Consider the following 18,441-nt stretch of genomic DNA (forward strand, 5'->3'; position numbering starts at 1 on the left):
AGTAGCTGGGACTACAGGCGCCCACCACCACGCCCGGCTAATTTTTTATATTTTTAGTAGAGACAGGGTTTCACCATGTTAGCCAGGATGGTCTCGATCTCCTGACCTCATGATCCGCCCTCCTCGGCCTCCCAAAGTGCTGGGATTATAGGCATGAGCCACCGCGTCTGGCCAATAATATTTTATTTTATTTTGTTTTATTTATTTTTGAGACAGAGCGTTGCTCTGTTGCCCAGGCTGGAGTGCAGTAGTGTGATCTTGGCTCAGTGCAACTTCCACCTCCCAGCTTCAAGCACTTCTTCCTGTCTCAGCCTCCTGAGTAGCTGGGATTACTGGCTCCCGCTCCACATGAGGTTTTGCCATGTTGGCCACGCTGGTCTTGAACTCCTGACCTCGGGCGATTTGCCCACTTCAGCCTCCCAAAGTGCTGGGATTACAGGTGTGAGCCACCACGTCCGGCCCTAAATAATATTTTAAACTCTTGGAATTTTTCATGATTTATTTCATTTATTCAGTTTATATATCTAAATTATATTTTCTAAAATGCAGATTAAAAAAATGGCAAACTCCTTTGCAACGAGGACCTTCACTACCCTTTCAGATCTGCAGCCAAATATGGCTAATCTGGTAGGTTTCAATGATGTGGTGATTTGCTCACTAACAAAATCTTATGTGATAAAATTGCATCAACATTATTCATTCAACACATGCTTTTATAATGGACAAGTATATAGATACTGATTGCATTGGTATAATTGTTAGATATTAAGTATACCAAAATTTCTTTGTATTTATGCCACCTAGATGAAAATTAATCTTTATTTGTATGTAGAGTAGAAGATATGATTGTAGATATGACTAGTAATTGTTCAAAATGATTAATAGATGTATTATTTTAATTAAATATTTAATAAAGTGAAAAATTTAATTCATGCTCAAATTTAGCGTTGTAAAATTAAACCAGGCCGGGCACGGTGGCTCACACCTGTAATCCTAGCACTTTGGGAGGCTGAGACAGCTGTTTCACCTGAAGTTGGGAGTTCGAGACCAGCCTGACCAACATGGAGAAACTCCCGTCTGTACTAAAAATACAAAATTAGCTGGGCATGGTGGCTCATGCCTGTAATCTCAGCTACTCAGGAGGCTGAGGCAGGAGAATCGCTTGAAGCCAGAAGGCGGAGGTTTCAGTGAGCCGAGATCACGCCATTGCACTCCAGCCTGGGCAACAAGAGCGAGCCTCTGTCTCAAAAAAAAAAAAAAACAACAAAAAACAAAACAAAACAAAAAAAACCCATTTGGTTCAGCAGTAGCAGTTTTCTAACCAAATTATCGAAGTTATGGTCTAAGTATTTGACATTATGCTGCTTTTATGATACAAGGTTTATAACAGGTGTGTTTTCTGAAATTATTATGTGAAAATTGACTTTTTGAGCAGTAGTTATAGGGGAATTCAGTGATTTTGAACACACCTCAACTGTTACTTATTTAAAAAAAAAACTGGGTGGAATCATCTTATAAGTTAAAGAACTTATTGTAAAGCAACTACCACACACCCTTACCTTCCCTGCCCCTGAGCAGTCACTATATTTTGCTTTTGCAAACTGGATTTCTTACAATGGAATACATTTACATATAACTTTAATAATTTAAAATTTATAAATATTAAAAAAAACAATTGTTATAGTTTTTCTTGAAAGGTAAACTATTTGCTAATAATGGTCTCTTCAGATAGAAAGTTTTACCCAACATTTCCATCAGCTGGATTTTCCAACAAAATTCAGTGAGATCTGCATGTATAAGGAATTGAAGAAATAATACCAATGTGTCTAAATAAGCAATAAGGCTAGCTGATAGCTCAGCTAGAATGTAGGAGTCTTAAAAGCCTGATTGTAATGTAAATGTCACAGATTATTGTAAGGTTAAAATCAGTTGCTGCAATTAGCAAAATAAGTTTAGTTTTTTCCTTTCAGAAAAGGTATTCATTTTTATTTTTTATTTATTTGTTTTTATTTTTATTTATTTATTTATTTTGAGATGGAGTCCTGTTCTGTTGCCCGGGCTGAAGTGAAATAGTAGGATCTCAGCTCACTGCAGTCTCTGCCTCCCGGATTCAAGCGATTCTCCTGCCTCAGCTCGCGAGTAGCTGGGATTACAGGCACCCATCACCATACCCAGCTAATTTTTTGTATTTTTAGTAGAGATGGAGTTTCACCATGTTGATCAGACTGGTCTTGAACTCATGACCTCAGGTGACCCACCCGCCTCGGCCTCCCAAAGTGCTGGGATTACAGGTGTGAGCCACCACACCCGGCCCATTTTTATTTCTTAAAACGCATTTAAAATTTTTCTTCAGTAGTCACTGAAGAGAACATTAAACATTTTAAGGAGATGTTAATATCTCTGAGGTTTAAGATCTAGGACTTTAGGATTTAGATTTATTAGTGGCAAAATATAAGTTTTGTTACAGTCTGATTTATATTACTGTCCAGCATGTTTGGATTAGGAAGCTAAGCTATTTTATGTGGATTGTTAGAAAACCCTATATAAAGGAAAGCTTTGAAGACCGTGGCAAACTAAATTGCATTATACATGAGCTTTGGATAAATTCAATAAGGATTGATAGCATAGGGCAGTTATTGTGCTCCATCTAGTGATTGAAAATAAAATAGAAACATGCTAAGAATTAAGTGATTATAATAGTAGTTAACTTTTGGATTACTTTGTACTATTCCTTGTGGAATTGAACATTTATGAACTTCTTTTAGATGTTTGCATGGAATAAATACATTTAAATGTTCCAAGTCAGAAATGTTTGTTAGAGCCAGTAAAGTATAACAAACCCATGAAATTAAATTTACCATGTACATCTGTGTTTAATATTGGTCTTCTGTAACCTTTTTGTTTTTCAGAAAGTAATTGGTGTAGTTATTGGGAAAACAGATGTCAAAGGCTTTCCAGACAGAAAAAGCTGAGTTCTATTTAACTCTTTGCTTCATTTTTCATCAACTTTGGCTTATGACTACAACAAAGTATATTTAAGTGATTAATTTTTCTATGCCTGTTTAACTCCTTAAGAGCAATGGTCATGCTCTCTATTGGATGGTCAAGTACCTGATTCAAGGCTCTCTCTTTCCCTCCCTCCCACATTTTCTCTCTCTCTCTCTCTCTATATATATATGTATATATACATATGTGCATATATATGTATATATGAGCACATGTGTTCTCTCTCTGCTTTTTTTTTTTTTGAGACAGAGTCTCACTGTGTCTCCCAGACTGGAGTGCAGTGGCGCGATCTCGGCTCACTGCAAGCTCCACCTCTCGGGTTCACGCCATTCTTCTGCCTCAGCCTCCCGAGTAGCTGGGACTACAGGCACCCGCCACCACGCCCGCCTAATTTTTTGTGTTTTTAGTAGAGACAGGGTTTCACCGTGTTAGCTAGGATGGTCTCGATCTCCTGACCTCGTGATCCACCCGCCTCTGTCTCCCAAAGTGCCGGGATTACAGGCGTGAGCCACCACGCCTGGCCGCTTTTTTTTTTTTTGAGATGGAGTCTCGCTCTATCACTCAGGCTGGAGTGCAATGGCACGATCTCAGCTCACTGCAACCTCTGCCTCCCGGGGTCAATCGATTCTCATGCCTCAACCTCCCAAATAGCTGGAATTACAGGCACATGCCATCATGCCCGGCTAATTTTTGTATTTTTAGTAGAGATGGGATTTCACCATGTTGGCCAGGCTGGTCTTGAACTCCTGACTTCAAGTGATCTCCCTGCCTCGTCCTCCCAAAGTGCTGGAATTACAGGTGTGAGCCACCGCGGCCAGCGCCTGGCTGATTGAAAAAAAATTTTTTTGTAGAGACAGGGTCTTGCTCTGTTGCCCAGGCTGGTCTCAAACTCCTGGGCTCAAGTGATCATCCCACCTCAGCCTCCTAGAGTGCTGGGGTTACAGGCATGATGCTTTTATCTTTAAGGTAAATACAAAGCTGTCATCTGGTACTCTTATCATTTGTGCATGCACTTTGTTTCATCTTAACTAATTAGATCAGAATTACTAAATAAATAGTTTGAGAAAGTCTATATATCTTTTTACCAAACTTCATAAGGCGCCATTGCACTCCAGCCTGGGCAACAGGAGTGAAACTCCGTCTCAAAAACAAACAAACAAACAAACAAAAAACATGGTTATTCACCTATCAGACTGTGAGGGAAGGAGTAAAGCTTCTGTGTTGTTTGGCTTCTTTTTATGATGACATCTGTGATATTCCTTTTTTGGAGGAAGTATGCTTACTGACTTAAAACATTGTACATACAACATTATATTTTCATAAAACATTCCAGCAGTACCAAAGGTCATAGAGTTGAAAAGTAAAATTCCCCTTTTCAGCTCCTCACTTTCCCCATCCTAGTCCTCTCCCTAGAGGTAGACACTATGACAGTTCAGAATATGTCCATAATTTGCGTGCATGTTGGGCTATATTACTTTTTTTTAAAAATTGAGATACGGTCTCGGTGTCACTCAGGCTGGAGTGCAGCAATGTGAACACAGCTCACTGCAGCCTCGACTCTGAGCTCAAGTGGTCCTCCTGCCTCAGCCTCCAATGTAGCCCAGACCACAGGTGCATGCTACCATGCCTGAATAATTTTTGGATTTTTTTGTAGAGACAGAGGGTCTCACTTTGTTGCCCTGACTGATCTTGAACTCCTTGGCTGAAGCAGTCTTACCCACTTGGCCTCCCAAGGTGCTGGGATTACAGGCAGGAGCAACTGCACCCAGCCAGGTTGTAATTTTTAATTAGCAAAACCAATATGAAATTTCTATTTTGGAAAAAAAGTATTTGCTGACCCCTAGTGGTCCTCATTAAGTAGCACATAATTTGTTTTGAAATAACTTATTTTAATTATTTTTCCTTTTATTAACATTCATTTTAATGCTGAATTTACTCCCGTGCCATAAGTTTTTGTTTCTTCAGTTTCTTCTGGGATATCTTTTTCTTCTGGGCAACCTCCTCTTCTGGTTTAGGAACAATCTGTTCCTTTTCAGTAAGGATCATCTCAATGTGGAAGGGAGAGCACATGTATGGGTTAATTCGACCATGAGCTCTGTAGGTCCGGCGGTGCATCTCAGGTGCGTTGTTCACTTGGATATGCTCAATGACCAGAGAATCTAAATCTAAATCCTTAAGTTCAGCATTACGCTCTGCGTTTTTAAGCATGTGCAGTAAAAATTCAGCACTCTTTTTGGGCCACCGACCTTCTGTCCAGTCCCACTGCTTGGCCTGCGCACACCTGCCAACTCCACCATTGTGACGTTGGAATGGTATGCACTGTTTCTGTAAAGTGACATCTTTCAGATACTTGGTGGCTTTTCGTATATGCATACCCTTGATGGCCTGAGCGGTTTCACGAGTGTTCTTAAAGTGAACAGGAAGATTGGAACCTCTTGATTTGCATGATTTCATGGGGTTCTCCAGGTCAAGTGAATAGCGAACCCTTTTCACAGATTACCTCAGGCTGCTTAGGGAAAGAGGTTTTATTATTTTTAAAATTTATTTATTTTTTTTAGAGACAGGGTCTCACTCTGTTCTTCCCCACCTCTGCTAAAAAACCTCATCTTGCCAGGTGCAGTGGCTCACGCCAGCATTTTGGGAGGCTGAGGCAGGCGGATCACGAGGTCAGGAGTTCGAGACCAGCATGGCCAACATGGTGAAACCCCGTCTCTACTAAAAGTACAAAATTAGTCAGGCACGGTGGCAGGTGCCTGTAATCCCAGCTACTTGGGAAGGTGAGGCAGGAGAATTGCTTGAACCCAGGAGGCGGATGTTGCAGTGAGCTGAGATCATGCCATTGCACTCCAGGCTGAGTGACAAGAGCGAAACTCTGTCTCAAAAACAAACAAACAAAAAACAAAATCTGTTTTTACTAAAAAAAAAATACAAAAATTAGCCTGGCATGGTAGTGTGCGCCTGTAGTCCCAGCTGCTCGGGAGGCTGAGGCAGGAGAATAGCTTGAACTGGGAGGCGGGGGTTGCAGTGAGCTGAGAGATCGCGTCACTAAACTCCAGCCTGGGTGTACATTTCATGAACACCCTGAATTCATTCTTCCCAGACTGGAGTGCAGTGGTGCATTCAAAACTCACTGCACACTTAAACTGGGCTCAAGCAGCCCTTCCTCCTCAGCCTCCCAAGCAGCTGAGACTAAAGATGAGTGCCACCACTCGTTTTAACATTTTCTGTAGAGATGGAGTCCCTCTGTGTTGCCCAGGCTGGTTTTGAACTCCAGGCCTCAAGTGATTCTCCCACCTTGCCCCCCAAAGCCCCGGGATCACAGGGGTAAGCTGCTGTGCCTGGCCAATTTTTATTTTTATTTGATTACTAGTTATTTATTTATTTTTGAGACAGAGTTTCTCTCTTTTCACCCAGGCTGGATCTCGGCTCACTGCAACCTCCGTCTCCTGGGTTCAAGCAATTCTGCTGCCTCAGCCTCCCGAGTAGCTGGGATTACAGGCACCCACCACCACACCGGCTAAGTTTTGTGTTTTTAGTAGAGACAGGGTTTCACCATGTTGGCCAGGCTGGTCTTGAACTAACCTCAGGTGATCCACCCACCTCGGTCTCCCAAAGTGCTGGGATTATAGGTGTGAACCATGGCGCCCAGCCTATTTTTATTTTTATTTTAGGGATGGGGTCTTGCTCTGTTGCCCAGTCTGGAGAGCAGTGGTGCAGTCACAGTTCACTGAAGCCTTAAACTTTTGGGCTTAAGCAGTCCCTCTGCTTCATCCTCCCAAGTAGCTGGGACTGAAATAACTATTTAGATCTGAATTATGACTTAGGTTCAAACAACAGTAAGAGAGAAAAGGAGAACCTAAGGTAATACCTGGATGGCTCAAGTTTACATGTCTTTCCCTCCAAATACACAGATCACCAGGGAAGGGAGCAAGGGGGCAGGGCAACCTGTTACCACTTCAGTTTGAAATTCCTGGAAGCATAATGTTATAGAATATACATCTGAAAACATTTTGTTCCATGTGTTTGAGTGTTTTTATTATCATAATCAATAGTCATTTGATTAAAGAAATAATCATTTGTTTGTAATTGAAATGAAACTTTTCATGTGACACCAAAGGCAGAGAAGCGATTGAAACTCTTCATTTGAAAAATAAAAGCAGGCCGGGCGCGGTGGCTCAAGCCTGTAATCCCAGCACTTTGGGAGGCCGAGACGGGTGGATCACGAGGTCAGGAGATCGAGACTATCCTGGCTAACATGGTGAAACCTCGTTTCTACTAAAAAAATACAAAAAACTAGCCGGGCGAGGTGGCGGGCGCCTGTAGTCCCAGCTACTCAGGAGGCTGAGGTGGGAGAATGGCGTGAACCTGGGAGGCGGAGCTTGCAGTGAGCTGAGATCCGGCCACTGCACTCCAGCCTGGGCGACAGAGCCAGACTCCGTCTCAAAAAAAAAAAAAAACCAGAAAAAAAAAACAAAAAAAAAAAAAAACAAAAAAAAGAAAAATAAAAGCATTGGTTTTCCCTTAGATATTGGATCAGAAAGGTACACTTTCAGCTTCACCATTCGGGATTCACCAGCACATTTTGTAAATGCAGCTTCCTGGGGCAATGAAGATTACATCAAGTCTCTTTCTGACAGCTTTAGGGTTGGTGACTGTGGTAAGTTGGCATTGATTCTTAAATTTTTTCCATTGTATTATTCCTGTGGTATGTTTATGGTAACTACAGTGAAGGAGTTGAAATGAGACACAGTTCATAATTCTCAAGAACTTTACCAGAAAAAGTCAAGTGTTAATAGTATAATGTAGTGGGGCGTGGTGGCTCATGCCTATAATCCCAATACTTTGGGAGGCCGAGGCAGGTGGATTGCATGAGTCCAGGAGTTCAAGACTAGCCTGAGCAGTATGGCAAAACCCCATTTTTACAAAAAATACAAAAAATTAGCTGGGCGTGGTGGCGTGGGCCTGTAGTACCAGCTACTAAGGAGGCTGAAGTGAGAGGATGGCTTGAGCCTGGGAGGTGGAGGTTGCAGTGAGCCAACATCATGCCTCTGCACTCCAGCCTGGGTCACAGAGTAAGACCCTGTCTCAAAAAAAAAAAAAAAAAAAAAAAACAAGACTGCAGTGCAAAGCATTCAGAATGTTACTTAAAGCATACAAACATGATCGTTATATTTTTACCAGATAACCTTACTGTCTTTGGTTTATTACATATTTCAATTTGCATCAACCCATATTATTGTTATTATTGGTTATCTTTCTATAGACATATAAAATGGCCACTGAATATATTTTGATAAAAGTTGACATTTGACCACTGAATAGATTTGATAAAAACTGATATTTGAATTGTTAATGGGATTTTAAGGAACTTTACTTTTAGTTGAAATACCAAATCTTTTACATCTTCTACTCACCCTAGTATCTCTTTGACAGAACAGCCTCGTATAGTAGAAAGAACAGGAGACTTTGAAAGCACAGAGGTCTAGATTCAAATCCCAGTTCCAACATTTACTTACATTATGGCTTTGAGAAAATTTCTTAATCTTGTTGGGTCTCAACTATGAACTAATACCTCTTTAGGTTTTTGTAAATATTAAATGAGATAGTGTACCTAGTATAAAGTATGGAACTTAGTCACTCAACAGATAACTTTTGTGAGCCCTAGCCTCATAAAAGCAACAAGGAAGCATGTATACTAGCTCTCCTTCACGATAGAAAAAGAGAAAAGAGTAATGCAGGTAATGAAAACACTCTTCTTTAATACTGTGGTCTCAAGCAGCCCACTCCCCATATCAGTTATTTAGAACCTAATTATATATTGCTTTGTATTATTAACTTTCAGGACAGTGTATGGTATCTCTGTAGTTGAATAATAGGGTCAGTGAACGCATGGACTATGAAGGCAGAAAGCTTCACAAACTTCAGAGGGCCCAGTATAGTTATAGACGTCCCTTGAATAAATGCTGAAATATTAGTTACATATGGAGATAAATATTTCGATTTTGACATCTCAGTATCAAAATATGTTATATGTTGATGGTGGAGAAGAGGAATGAGGTGAGGAATTTTTAAAGCCTAGAGTCAGTGATGATTATACATTAAACAGGATGTTATTTAGGATTAGTGTGTTTATCTTGTTACTGTTTTGTAATATCATCATAGTTTGTCCTCTGTTTTAGTGATAATTGAAAATCCCCTGATCCAAAGAAAGGAAATAGAAAGAGAAGAAAAATTCAGCCCTGCAACTCCTAGGTAAGCATCTGTCTAGCACAGAGATCAACCTCTGGCACAGAGATTGTGCCAGAATGATCATTACTAATAATGTTCTGTCAGGTTAGCAGAGATCTTACTAAAAGTGTTCTGTTTCTATTTCAGTAAAAATGAGGAGTTTAATTTTCTCTTACAAAATTCATCTTTGATTATGACATAATTTACTTTGATACAGAGTCACATGAAAAATGGCTTTGGTTTAGTACTTTGATTCTCATTCTTAGATTTACTAAAATTTGACTTTGTCATGTTAAAACTGAGAAGAAAAGATAAACTTTGGAAATTACATCTATCTTTTTTCATATCAAGATATCCTTCTACTCACAGGCTTACCATCTTAGGGCAGATTCCTTCGAAGCGGAGCTTGAGAGGAGGACTCTTGTGGGAGTGGTTGGTTGAGGGTGAGCTCTCAGGGGAAGGCTAGGCAGGGAAGAAGGTGAACAGAGAAGTGGGTTCACCTGGAGCCTCAGCAGGAGCCCAGGAGGGAGCTCTGGAGTGGCAGTGGCCCCTTAGAGTAGTGTCCTGGCTGTAGTCCATCCACTCCCCAAACCCCCAGGGTGGGGCAGAGCATCAGCTCAAAGGCGGGTCTGGCAGTTCTGGAGAGAAGGGTGTGGCTGTGCCCCTGTACCAGCCTGTAAAGGGCTCTCGGTGGGCATGGCAGTCTATGGCATTGACACTCACATCAATTGTGACCCCTTTCCACCTTCTTTTCTGACCTCATCTTATGCCAGACTCTCAAACTTCGTTTCTCTGTAGCCACAGTAAATTTCTTTACATTTCATGAACACTGTGAACTCATTCTGCACTAAGAACTTTTGTATTTCCTTTTTATTTTTACTGAGACAGAGTCTCACTCTGTTGCCCAGGCTGGAGTACAGTGGCGCAATCTCGTCTCACTATAACCTCCACCTCCTGGGTTTAAACGATTCTCCCACCTCAGCCTCCCAAGTAGCTGTGATTACAGGCACATGCCACCACGCCCAGCTAATTTTTGTATTTTTAGTAGAGGCAGGGTTTCACCATGTTGGCCAGGCTGATGTCAAACTCCTGACCTCAAGTGATCCACCTGCCTCGGCCTCCCAAATTGCTGGGATTACAGGCGTGAGCCACTGCGCCAGGCCAAACATTTGTATTTTCTGTTCTCTCTCTGCATAGAACATTCTCCCATCTGTTTGATTATTTGCTTCTTTGGGTTATTGACTCACAGCTTAAACGTCATCTTCTTCAACCTTCCCCATCTACTCTGTTTGTGGTAGCGCTAATGATCAATTACTGGGATTTTGCCCTGGTTTTTGTCACCATAACCCAAGTCACCGTCTGAGATTTTTTTTGTTTGTTTGTTTTGTTTTTTTTTTTTTTTTTTTTTGAGACAGAATCTCGCTCTGTCGCCCAGGCTGGAGTGCAGTGGCGCAATCTCGACTCACTGCAAGCTCCGCCTCCCGGGTTCACGCCATTCTCCTGCCTCAGCCTCCTGAGTAGCTGGGACTACAGGCGCCCACCACCGCGCCCGGCTAATTTTTTGTATTTTTAGTAGAAACGGGGTTTCACCGTGGTCTCGATCTCCTGACCTTGTGATCCGCCTGCCTCGGCCTCCCAAAGTGCTGGGATTACAGGCGTGAGCCACCGCACCCGGCGAGATTAATTCATTGTTCTTGGGTCTCCCCCTCACATATATGAACCTCATGAGATCAAAGGTCTTGTCTGCCTTCTTCACCACCTGTATCCCTTGTGCCTAGCATGGGGTCTGGCATATAACAGATTCTCAGTATTCATGGAAGCGATGGATGGATGGTTAGATGGAGAGAACATTCTTGGTAGAGGGAAGAAACAGGAAACCTCCTGTCTTTTCCAGAACAGTTAATATTAGGTTGAGCCATATTAAACTGCTGATGTTTTACTATTTTTCATCTAGGAATATCAGTTTCATAACGTTAATAGTCTGATACTGCTGGAACGCAGGGCATGGGCAGGAGGAGAAGCTTAAGGTAGAAGCAGAGGTATTTCACAGACAGCTTTGCTTTCATACCAAATTATTGCCTTTGTGACTGGTAGCCACAGACAGTCTTTGAGCTGGGAAATAACATTTTCATATTTGTGATTTAGGAAGATCACTTTGCTTGTGGAGGATGGACTGTAGGGGAATGAAGCTTAGTTAGGAGAGCAAGGCAGTGGCGTGGGAGAGAAGTGATGAGGTAGGTAAGTGAGGCCGAGCAGTGGGGAGGAGGAGGGGCTGGGTTAGGGGGCTGCTGGGGCACAGAGTCCAAGGGCCGTCAGGGACTGGGTGCGGGAGGGACAGCTCCTCATTTCGGGCTCGCTGTGCCAGTGTTCTGCGTCTGCCCCATGCAGAGCTCAGCAGGGGTAGAAAAAACACAGTCCCTGACCTGAGGCACTAAGGCAGAACAGCCAAGTCCATGAGAGAGAGAAACAACCAGTCCTTAGGTTTGCATAACCCCTGAAAGTTTCAGAGTGCTTTTATGCTCCTATTTTTTTGGAGGAGGAAATAAGTGCAGAGTCTTGGGCAAGATCGGACAAATGGTATGCTTAGAACTCCAACACGAATCGATTCTCAAAACATTTCCTTAATGAAAGTGCACTGTAAACAAAAAATGTTTTGCCGCATTATTCAGTGTTTCTAAGAGTAAGAAGTATGTATTAGTATTGTCTAAATTTCAACCAAATATGTAGTTTAAATGTGAACCTGGAAATATTTTTCTATCCAAAAATCACTTTCATATAACTTTCTTGTGTTTTTTGCAATTTAGCAACTGTAAACTATTGCTCAGTGAGAATCACTCAACAGTAAAAGTTTGTTCCAGTTACGAAGTGGACACAAAGTTACTTTCTTTGATACATTTACCTGTTAAAGAGTCTCATGATTATTATTCATTGGGTGACATTGTTGCAAATGGACACAGTCTTAATGGGAGGATTATTAACGTGCTGGCAGCTGTGAAGTCGGTAAGTTAAAACCCCAACAAAGCCAAGTGCAATTTGTCAGGGGTGTTGCGGTCACTTGATTTGTGTTTGGGATGGAGTGGTCATGATCAGCTGGGGTAACTTGTCTTCTGTATCTTGGTAGTATGTTGAATTAAGAAAACAGTAACACCTCTCATTAAAGGGAAAGTAGCATTTTATCTGTGGATGAGTAGTAAAATAAAATTGTATTTCAATGCAAAATGCAGTGTTCCACTCTGCTCATAAATGATCTGCTAACTATAGGACAGCTTTTTATACTTTGCTTAAACAAAGATGAAAATGAAAAGGGTAAGCTTATTGACTCGAAAATCTCCACGATCTTCCTTGAAGGGGCGTAGTTGAGTAAGTTAAGGGATTGGTTCTGTGCCTTTGTGCTCAGAGCTGCCCAGAAACCGGGGAGGGAGTGGGAATACACGTTGCCCTGCCATAGGGGCTCCGTGGTCTAATAGGTGGAGTGGGACTGTGCTGGTGAAGTGCAGGGGAGGATGGCACTCCGTGGGGCACCACAGGGGTGTTCCCTTCTGGTGCATCAGTATCTGTCTGAATTATTGTAGCAAGTTCTGAGCTCTGTAGTTGGACAGACCAGAGCCATAAGGCAGAGATTGACATACAGGCCTCAATGGTAAAATTTCACAAAATAAAGTACATGAAAATTAGTCGAGGCACAGTGGCTCACACCTGTGATCCTAGCACTTTGGGAGACCAAGGCAGATGGATCACTTGAGCCCAGGAGTTCAAGACCAGCCTGGGCAACCTCCGTCTCTAAAAAAATACAGAAGTTAGGTGGGTGTGATGGCATGTACCTGTATTCTCAGCTGCTTGGGAGGCTGAAGGGGGAAGATCACCTGAGCCTGGGAGGTTGAGGTTGCAGTGAGCCAAAATCATGCCACTGCACTCCAGCCTGGGCAATCGAGGGAGACCCTGTCTCAAAAAAAAAAAAAAAAAAAAAAAAAAAAAAGTCTGGCACAGTGGCTCATGCCTGTAATCCTAGCACTTTGGGAGACTGAGGCGGGTGGATCACAAGGTCAGGAGTTCGAGACCAGCCTGGCCAATATGGTGAAACACCGTCGCCACTAAAAATACAAAAATTAAGTCCCAGCTACTCCGGAGGCTGAGGCAGGAGAATGGCATGAACCTGGGAGGTGGAGCTTGCAGTGAGCCAAGATCATGCCACTGCACTCTAGCCTGGGCAGCACAGAGAGACTCCATCTCAAAAAAAAAAAAAAATTAGCTGGGTGTGGTGGCAGGTGCCTGCAATCCCAGCTACTTGGGAGGCTGAGTCAGGAGAATCACTTGAACCTGGAAGGTGGAGGTTGCAGTGAGCCGAGATTGTGCCACTGCCCTCCAGCCTGGGCGACAGAGTGAGACTCCGTCTCAAAAAAAAAAAAAAGAAATTAGCTGGGCATGGTGGCAGGTACCTGTAGTCCAGCTACTTGGGAGGCTGAGGCAGGAGAATTACTTGAACCCAGGAGGCAGAGGTTGCAATGAGCTGAGATGGCACCACTGCACTCCAGCCTGGATTACAGAGCGAGATTCTGGGTCGATAAATACATAAATAAATAAAGGGGCAAGAATAATCTTTTAATATACAGAGGGATGATAGTCAAGAGACAAAAACAACAACAACCACAAAAACCACTCACACGCTTATGATAGTTCATGTAAGTAAACGTGAATTGCTTGTCATATTAAATGGTGACTGACTGAGAGAATGTGACCCTCTCAGTTGGCAGGGCCTCAGCTGTGGAGGCCATGCCTGCCGCCTGGGGAGCATCTGTATACTTTAGGGAGAAGGAATAAGCCTGTTATATGATCATCTTGAAAAACAGGAGAGGTCACTTTGTAGGCAGTTTAAGTTCAGTCCTATTCAGTTGTTCAAATGAGTGCTCAATTTTTTGCAATTTCCCCAAGTTCTAGACAGTGCTATTACATTTATAATGAAGTAGGAATTGTCTACAACCCTGAGTGAATACAGTAGGGTAAGCAGGAAACTGGCAGCTTTCCCACACCCTCTGTGAGTCTGGCACCTTTCATGTGTCACGTCACTTCTTCTCATGCCTTTTGTCTCCACTTTGGCTTTCAGCCCTCTTACATTTCCTTTTCTTCACACTTTTTTTTTTTTTTTTTTTTTTTTTGGCGGGGGGAAGGAGTCTCGCTCTGTCACCCAGGCTGGAGTGCAGTGGCATGATCTTGGCTCATTGCAACCTCTGCCTCCCGGGTTCAAGCAATTCTTCTGCCTCAGCCTCTCGAGTAGCCAGGACTAAAGGCATGCACCACAACGCCTGGCTAATTTTTGTATTTTTGGTAGGGACAGGGTTTCACCATAGTGGTCAGGCTAGTCTCGAACTCCTGACCTTGTGATCCACCCACCTCGGCCCCCCAAAGTGCTGGGATTACAGGCATGAGCCACCGTACCTGGCCACTCTTCACACTTTCATTTAACCTGTTGTTTCTTCCTCTCATGTCCACTGTTGTTTCACTTTAAAACTCCTTTTTATACAGTGTTCTTCATCTCCCCAACCCCAGATGTTAGGCTGACCTCTCAGCCTCTGGCTGTCCTTTCTAGGTCCCTTTCTCTGGGCACCACAGATGCAGTGGTGGCAGTGGTGGGGGGTGGCCAGTGACTGTCCATGCTGGACCTGCTGCTGTGCAGCTCTCAGAGGCGCCTGCTGTTCCCACATGAGAAGCTACCAGGTGGAGAGAGGGGTCCTAGGTTCAACTCTTTTTTTTTTTTTTTTTTTTTACTTGCTTTAATGGGCGAGAACATCTCCACTTCTTTGATCATCTCACCCCACAATGGACAGAATTGGAAAGTGTCAGAGTTTCCTGTGTATCCCGCATGTGGCTCTTACCACCGTAGTTCTGGGGAGAAGGCAGAGGACGTATCCTTTGTTTGTTTGTTTCCTGTGGATACTTTTTATACCACAGATATGCTATATTTGATGTTTGCTAAGAAGATGGAGATGCTGACCCCGGAAAGGCTGAGTCCATTCAGTCACATGAACTCATGCTGGGTTCCACACTGAGCCATGGGGACACACACGTGCTGGAAACACACTCCCTGCCCTCGAGGAGTCCACGTAGATGCCCCAGGGGGCCTGTCATGGAGCCTTGTTGTGACATGTTGTAAAGACTTTCAGGGCCGGGCGCGGTGGCTCAAGCCTGTAATCCCAGCACTTTGGGAGGCCGAGATGGGCGGATCACGAGGTCAGGAGATCGAGACCATCCTGGTTAACACGGTGAAACCCCGTCTCTACTAAAAACACAAAAAATGAGTTGGGTGTGGTGGCGGGCGCCTGTAGTCCCAGCTACTCGGGAGGCTGAGGCAGGAGAATGGCGTGAACCCAGGAGGCGGAGCTTGCAGTGAGCTGAGATCCGGCCACCGCACTCCAGCCTGGGCGACAGAGTGAGACTCCGTCTCAAAAAAAAAAAAAAAAAAAAAAGACTTTCAGTCTGTACTTCAAGCACCTGTCCCCTTGTGTCTCTTCAAAGTGTTGTGTAACTTACAACTTTAGCTACGTACATGTAGTTTAGATATAGAAGATGCTGGCCGGGCGCGGTGGCTCAAGCCTGTAATCCCAGCACTTTGGGAGGCCGAGACGGGCGGATCACGAGGTCAGGAGATCAAGACCATCCTGGCTAACATGGTGAAACCCCATCTCTACTAAAAAATACAAAAAAAAAAACTAGCCGGGCAAGGTGGCGGGCGCCTGTAGTCCCAGCTACTCGGGAGGCTGAGGCAGGAGAATGGCGTAAACCCGGGAGGCGGAGCTTGCAGTGAGCTGAGATCCGGCCACTGCACTCCAGCCTGGGCGACAGAGCCAGACTCCCTCTCAAAAAAAAAAAAAAAAAAAAAAAAAAGATATAGAAGATGCTTTAAAATAATCAACTATATATTACTGGTTTTTGCTATTTTAATATTTCTAATTTGGTGTTTAAAAGGTGAACATTTGAGTATTTTAATCAATAAATACTTAAAGGGGCTGGGCGCGGTGGCTCAAGCCTGTAATCCCAGCACTTTGGGAGGCCAAGATGGGCGAATCACGAGGTCAGGAGATCGAGACCATCCTGGCTAACACGGTGAAACCCCGTCTCTACTAAAAAAATACAAAAAAAAAACTAGCTGGGCGAGGTGGCGGGCGCCTGTAGTGCCAGCTACTCGAGAGGCTGAGGCAGGAGAATGGCGTAAACCCGGGAGGCGGAGCTTGCAGTGAGCTGAGATCCGGCCACTGCACTCCAGCCTGGGCGACAGAGTGACACTCCGTCTCAAAAAAAAAAAAAAAATACTTAAATACTTCTACATACAGGTGAAGAGTAATGATTTCTTTCCATTTCTAAGGTTGGAGAGCCAAAATACTTTACAACTTCAGACCGGAGAAAAGGCCAGAGGTGTGAAGTTAGACTCTATGATGAAACAGAGTCTTCTTTTGCGATGACATGGTAACCACCGACGTCTGTTCCAAATTGTGAAATCCCTGTTGTTATCACCAGGATATTTTCATTTTATCAAAAATATGATGGACTTCATATCGAGAGGATAATGATAGGAGATGAATGATATTTTAAAAAATAAACCTCACTCTTGAATGTTGAGTTGTTATAGACACCCCCTTAAAATGAGGTCTTTAGATGGCATGGAACTTGCTTAGGAGGACTCCACTGTGACCAGTTTTATTGTTGAATTCTGTTTTATAACAAATGGTGGTTTACTAGGTCCCATGGAACAAGCCAGACTTTCCCTCTGTGCTTCCTGGAAAGTATCCTGGAGCAGGGCAGGGCACAGGGCATGTGGGCCAGGGCGGGGACTGCACCCTGAAGCACTGTCAGGTACAACAAGGCATTGTCTAGACCTCTGATGCCTGGGTACCAAAGGAAATGATTTGAAAAATGCTTTCAACCCATCAAGGCCCCTGAACCTTGATATCCACTGGGGGACACTTCAGGGTCTGAAAGTGTGACTTTAAAGTTTTTAGGCTTTAGTTCTAACTAGCCTGGAGTGATTGTTAGAAAAATAAAGAATTGGCAGAGCAGAGTATTACTAGAGCAGAGTGTGTGTTGAAGGAATGTTCGCTCATGGAGATATTAAATTCTCCCTGGGAGGAAGCTGGTATCCTTAAGACCAGGAGGTCTTTGACCACTTTGGGGATGGCTGACCCCAGCCACTGAAGCTTTCTTTCATTGTTGTAAATAATGTGTCACTATCAGTTTTTTCTAGTGTATTCAATTTGTATTACTTCTTTTTAAACAATGCAGTTGGGATAATGAATCCATTCTACTTGCACAGAGCTGGATGCCACGAGAAACAGGTATCATCATTAAATGATTATGTCCAATATTTGTAATTTTATATCCCCCCATGTAATAATTGTAAATGGCTTTTTTCCCAAACAGTAATATTTGTCTCAGATGTAAGAATAAGTTTTGACAAATTTCGGAACTGCATGACAGCAACTGTAATCTCAAAAACCATTATTACAACTAATCCAGGTAAAAAAACTTTGTGAAATTTTTTATCCCTTTGGAAATGACTGAACACATTTCAATATTTGTACAGTATATTTAAGAATGAAAATTCAGCCTGGATTTAATTCAAATTAGAAGTAAAAATTACTTTATATAACTTTTAAAAAAACTTACAATGAACTTTGATATCTTTACTAAAGAAATGTGAGGCTGGATGTGGTGGCTCATGCCTGTAATCCCAGCTCTTTGGGAGGTTGAGAAGGGTGGATCACCTGAGGTCAGGAGTTCGAGACCATTCTGGTCAACATGGTGAAACCCAGTCTCTACTAAAAATATAAAAATTAGCTGAGCTTGGTGGTGGACACCTGTAATCCCAGCTATTCAGGAGGCTGAGGCAGGAGAATCGCTTGAACCCAGGAAGCGGAAGTTGCAGTGAGCTGAAATCGTGCCATTGTATTCTAGCCTGGGCCACAAGAGCAAGACTCTGTCTTAAAAAAAAAAAAAACAACAGGCCGGGCGCGGTGGCTCAAGCCTGTAATCCCAGCACTTTGGGAGGCCGAGACGGGCGGATCACGAGGTCAGGAGATCGAGACCATCCTGGCTAACACGGTGAAACCCCGTCTCTACTAAAAAATACAAAAAAATTAGCCGGGCGAGGTGGTGAGCGCCTGTAGTCCCAGCTACTCGGGAGGCTGAGGCAGGAGAATGGCGTAAACCCGGGAGGCA

The 18,441-nt window shown here is 43.2% G+C and overlaps 3 protein-coding genes across 14 annotated transcripts in view; 1 reads left to right on the forward strand and 2 right to left on the reverse strand.

Moving 5' to 3' along the window:
- NDUFB10 (NADH:ubiquinone oxidoreductase subunit B10) overlaps window positions 1–18,441 on the reverse strand; it is a 197,706-nt gene that overhangs the window by 88,381 nt on the left and 90,884 nt on the right. Inside the window, exon 1 of one of the 8 annotated variants that reach the window (XM_050774584.1) lies at window positions 9,896–9,899. The exons of the other annotated variants lie outside the window; for them this stretch is intronic. The gene's annotated coding sequence lies outside the window, so the exon portion shown is untranslated. Of the gene's footprint in view, window positions 1–9,895; window positions 9,900–18,441 lie in introns of those variants that run through there. 8 annotated transcript variants of the gene reach the window in all.
- The window catches only part of MEIOB (meiosis specific with OB-fold), a 45,835-nt gene that overhangs the window by 5,458 nt on the left and 21,936 nt on the right, over window positions 1–18,441 (forward strand). For 4 of the 5 annotated variants that reach the window (XM_050774366.1, XM_050774368.1, XM_050774367.1 and 1 more), the window contains exons 2-9: window positions 550–627; window positions 2,910–2,967; window positions 7,532–7,663; window positions 9,186–9,258; window positions 12,039–12,234; window positions 16,592–16,692; window positions 17,506–17,558; window positions 17,644–17,739. In XM_050774366.1, the coding sequence (XP_050630323.1) occupies window positions 559–627; window positions 2,910–2,967; window positions 7,532–7,663; window positions 9,186–9,258; window positions 12,039–12,234; window positions 16,592–16,692; window positions 17,506–17,558; window positions 17,644–17,739 (778 nt within the window). In that variant the 5' untranslated portion in view covers window positions 550–558. The remainder of the gene's footprint in view (window positions 1–549; window positions 628–2,909; window positions 2,968–7,531; window positions 7,664–9,185; window positions 9,259–12,038; window positions 12,235–16,591; window positions 16,693–17,505; window positions 17,559–17,643; window positions 17,740–18,441) is intronic. The other variant, XM_050774369.1, reaches the window with a different exon arrangement.
- Window positions 4,903–5,967, reverse strand: LOC126944758 (60S ribosomal protein L17-like). Its single transcript, XM_050774601.1, has one exon. The coding sequence runs from the start codon at window positions 5,458–5,460 to the stop codon at window positions 4,939–4,941; it is 522 nt and encodes a 173-aa protein (XP_050630558.1). The 5' UTR covers window positions 5,461–5,967; the 3' UTR covers window positions 4,903–4,938.

The sequence above is a fragment of the Macaca thibetana genome, chromosome 20 (assembly GCF_024542745.1).
Source record: "Macaca thibetana thibetana isolate TM-01 chromosome 20, ASM2454274v1, whole genome shotgun sequence".
Taxonomy (NCBI): Eukaryota; Metazoa; Chordata; class Mammalia; order Primates; family Cercopithecidae; genus Macaca; species Macaca thibetana.

Excerpts from the sequence above, each read along its gene's own strand:
- LOC126944758 (XM_050774601.1), bottom strand. The coding sequence starts at position 5,460 with ATGAAATCATGCAAATCAAGAGGTTCCAATCTTCCTGTTCACTTTAAG.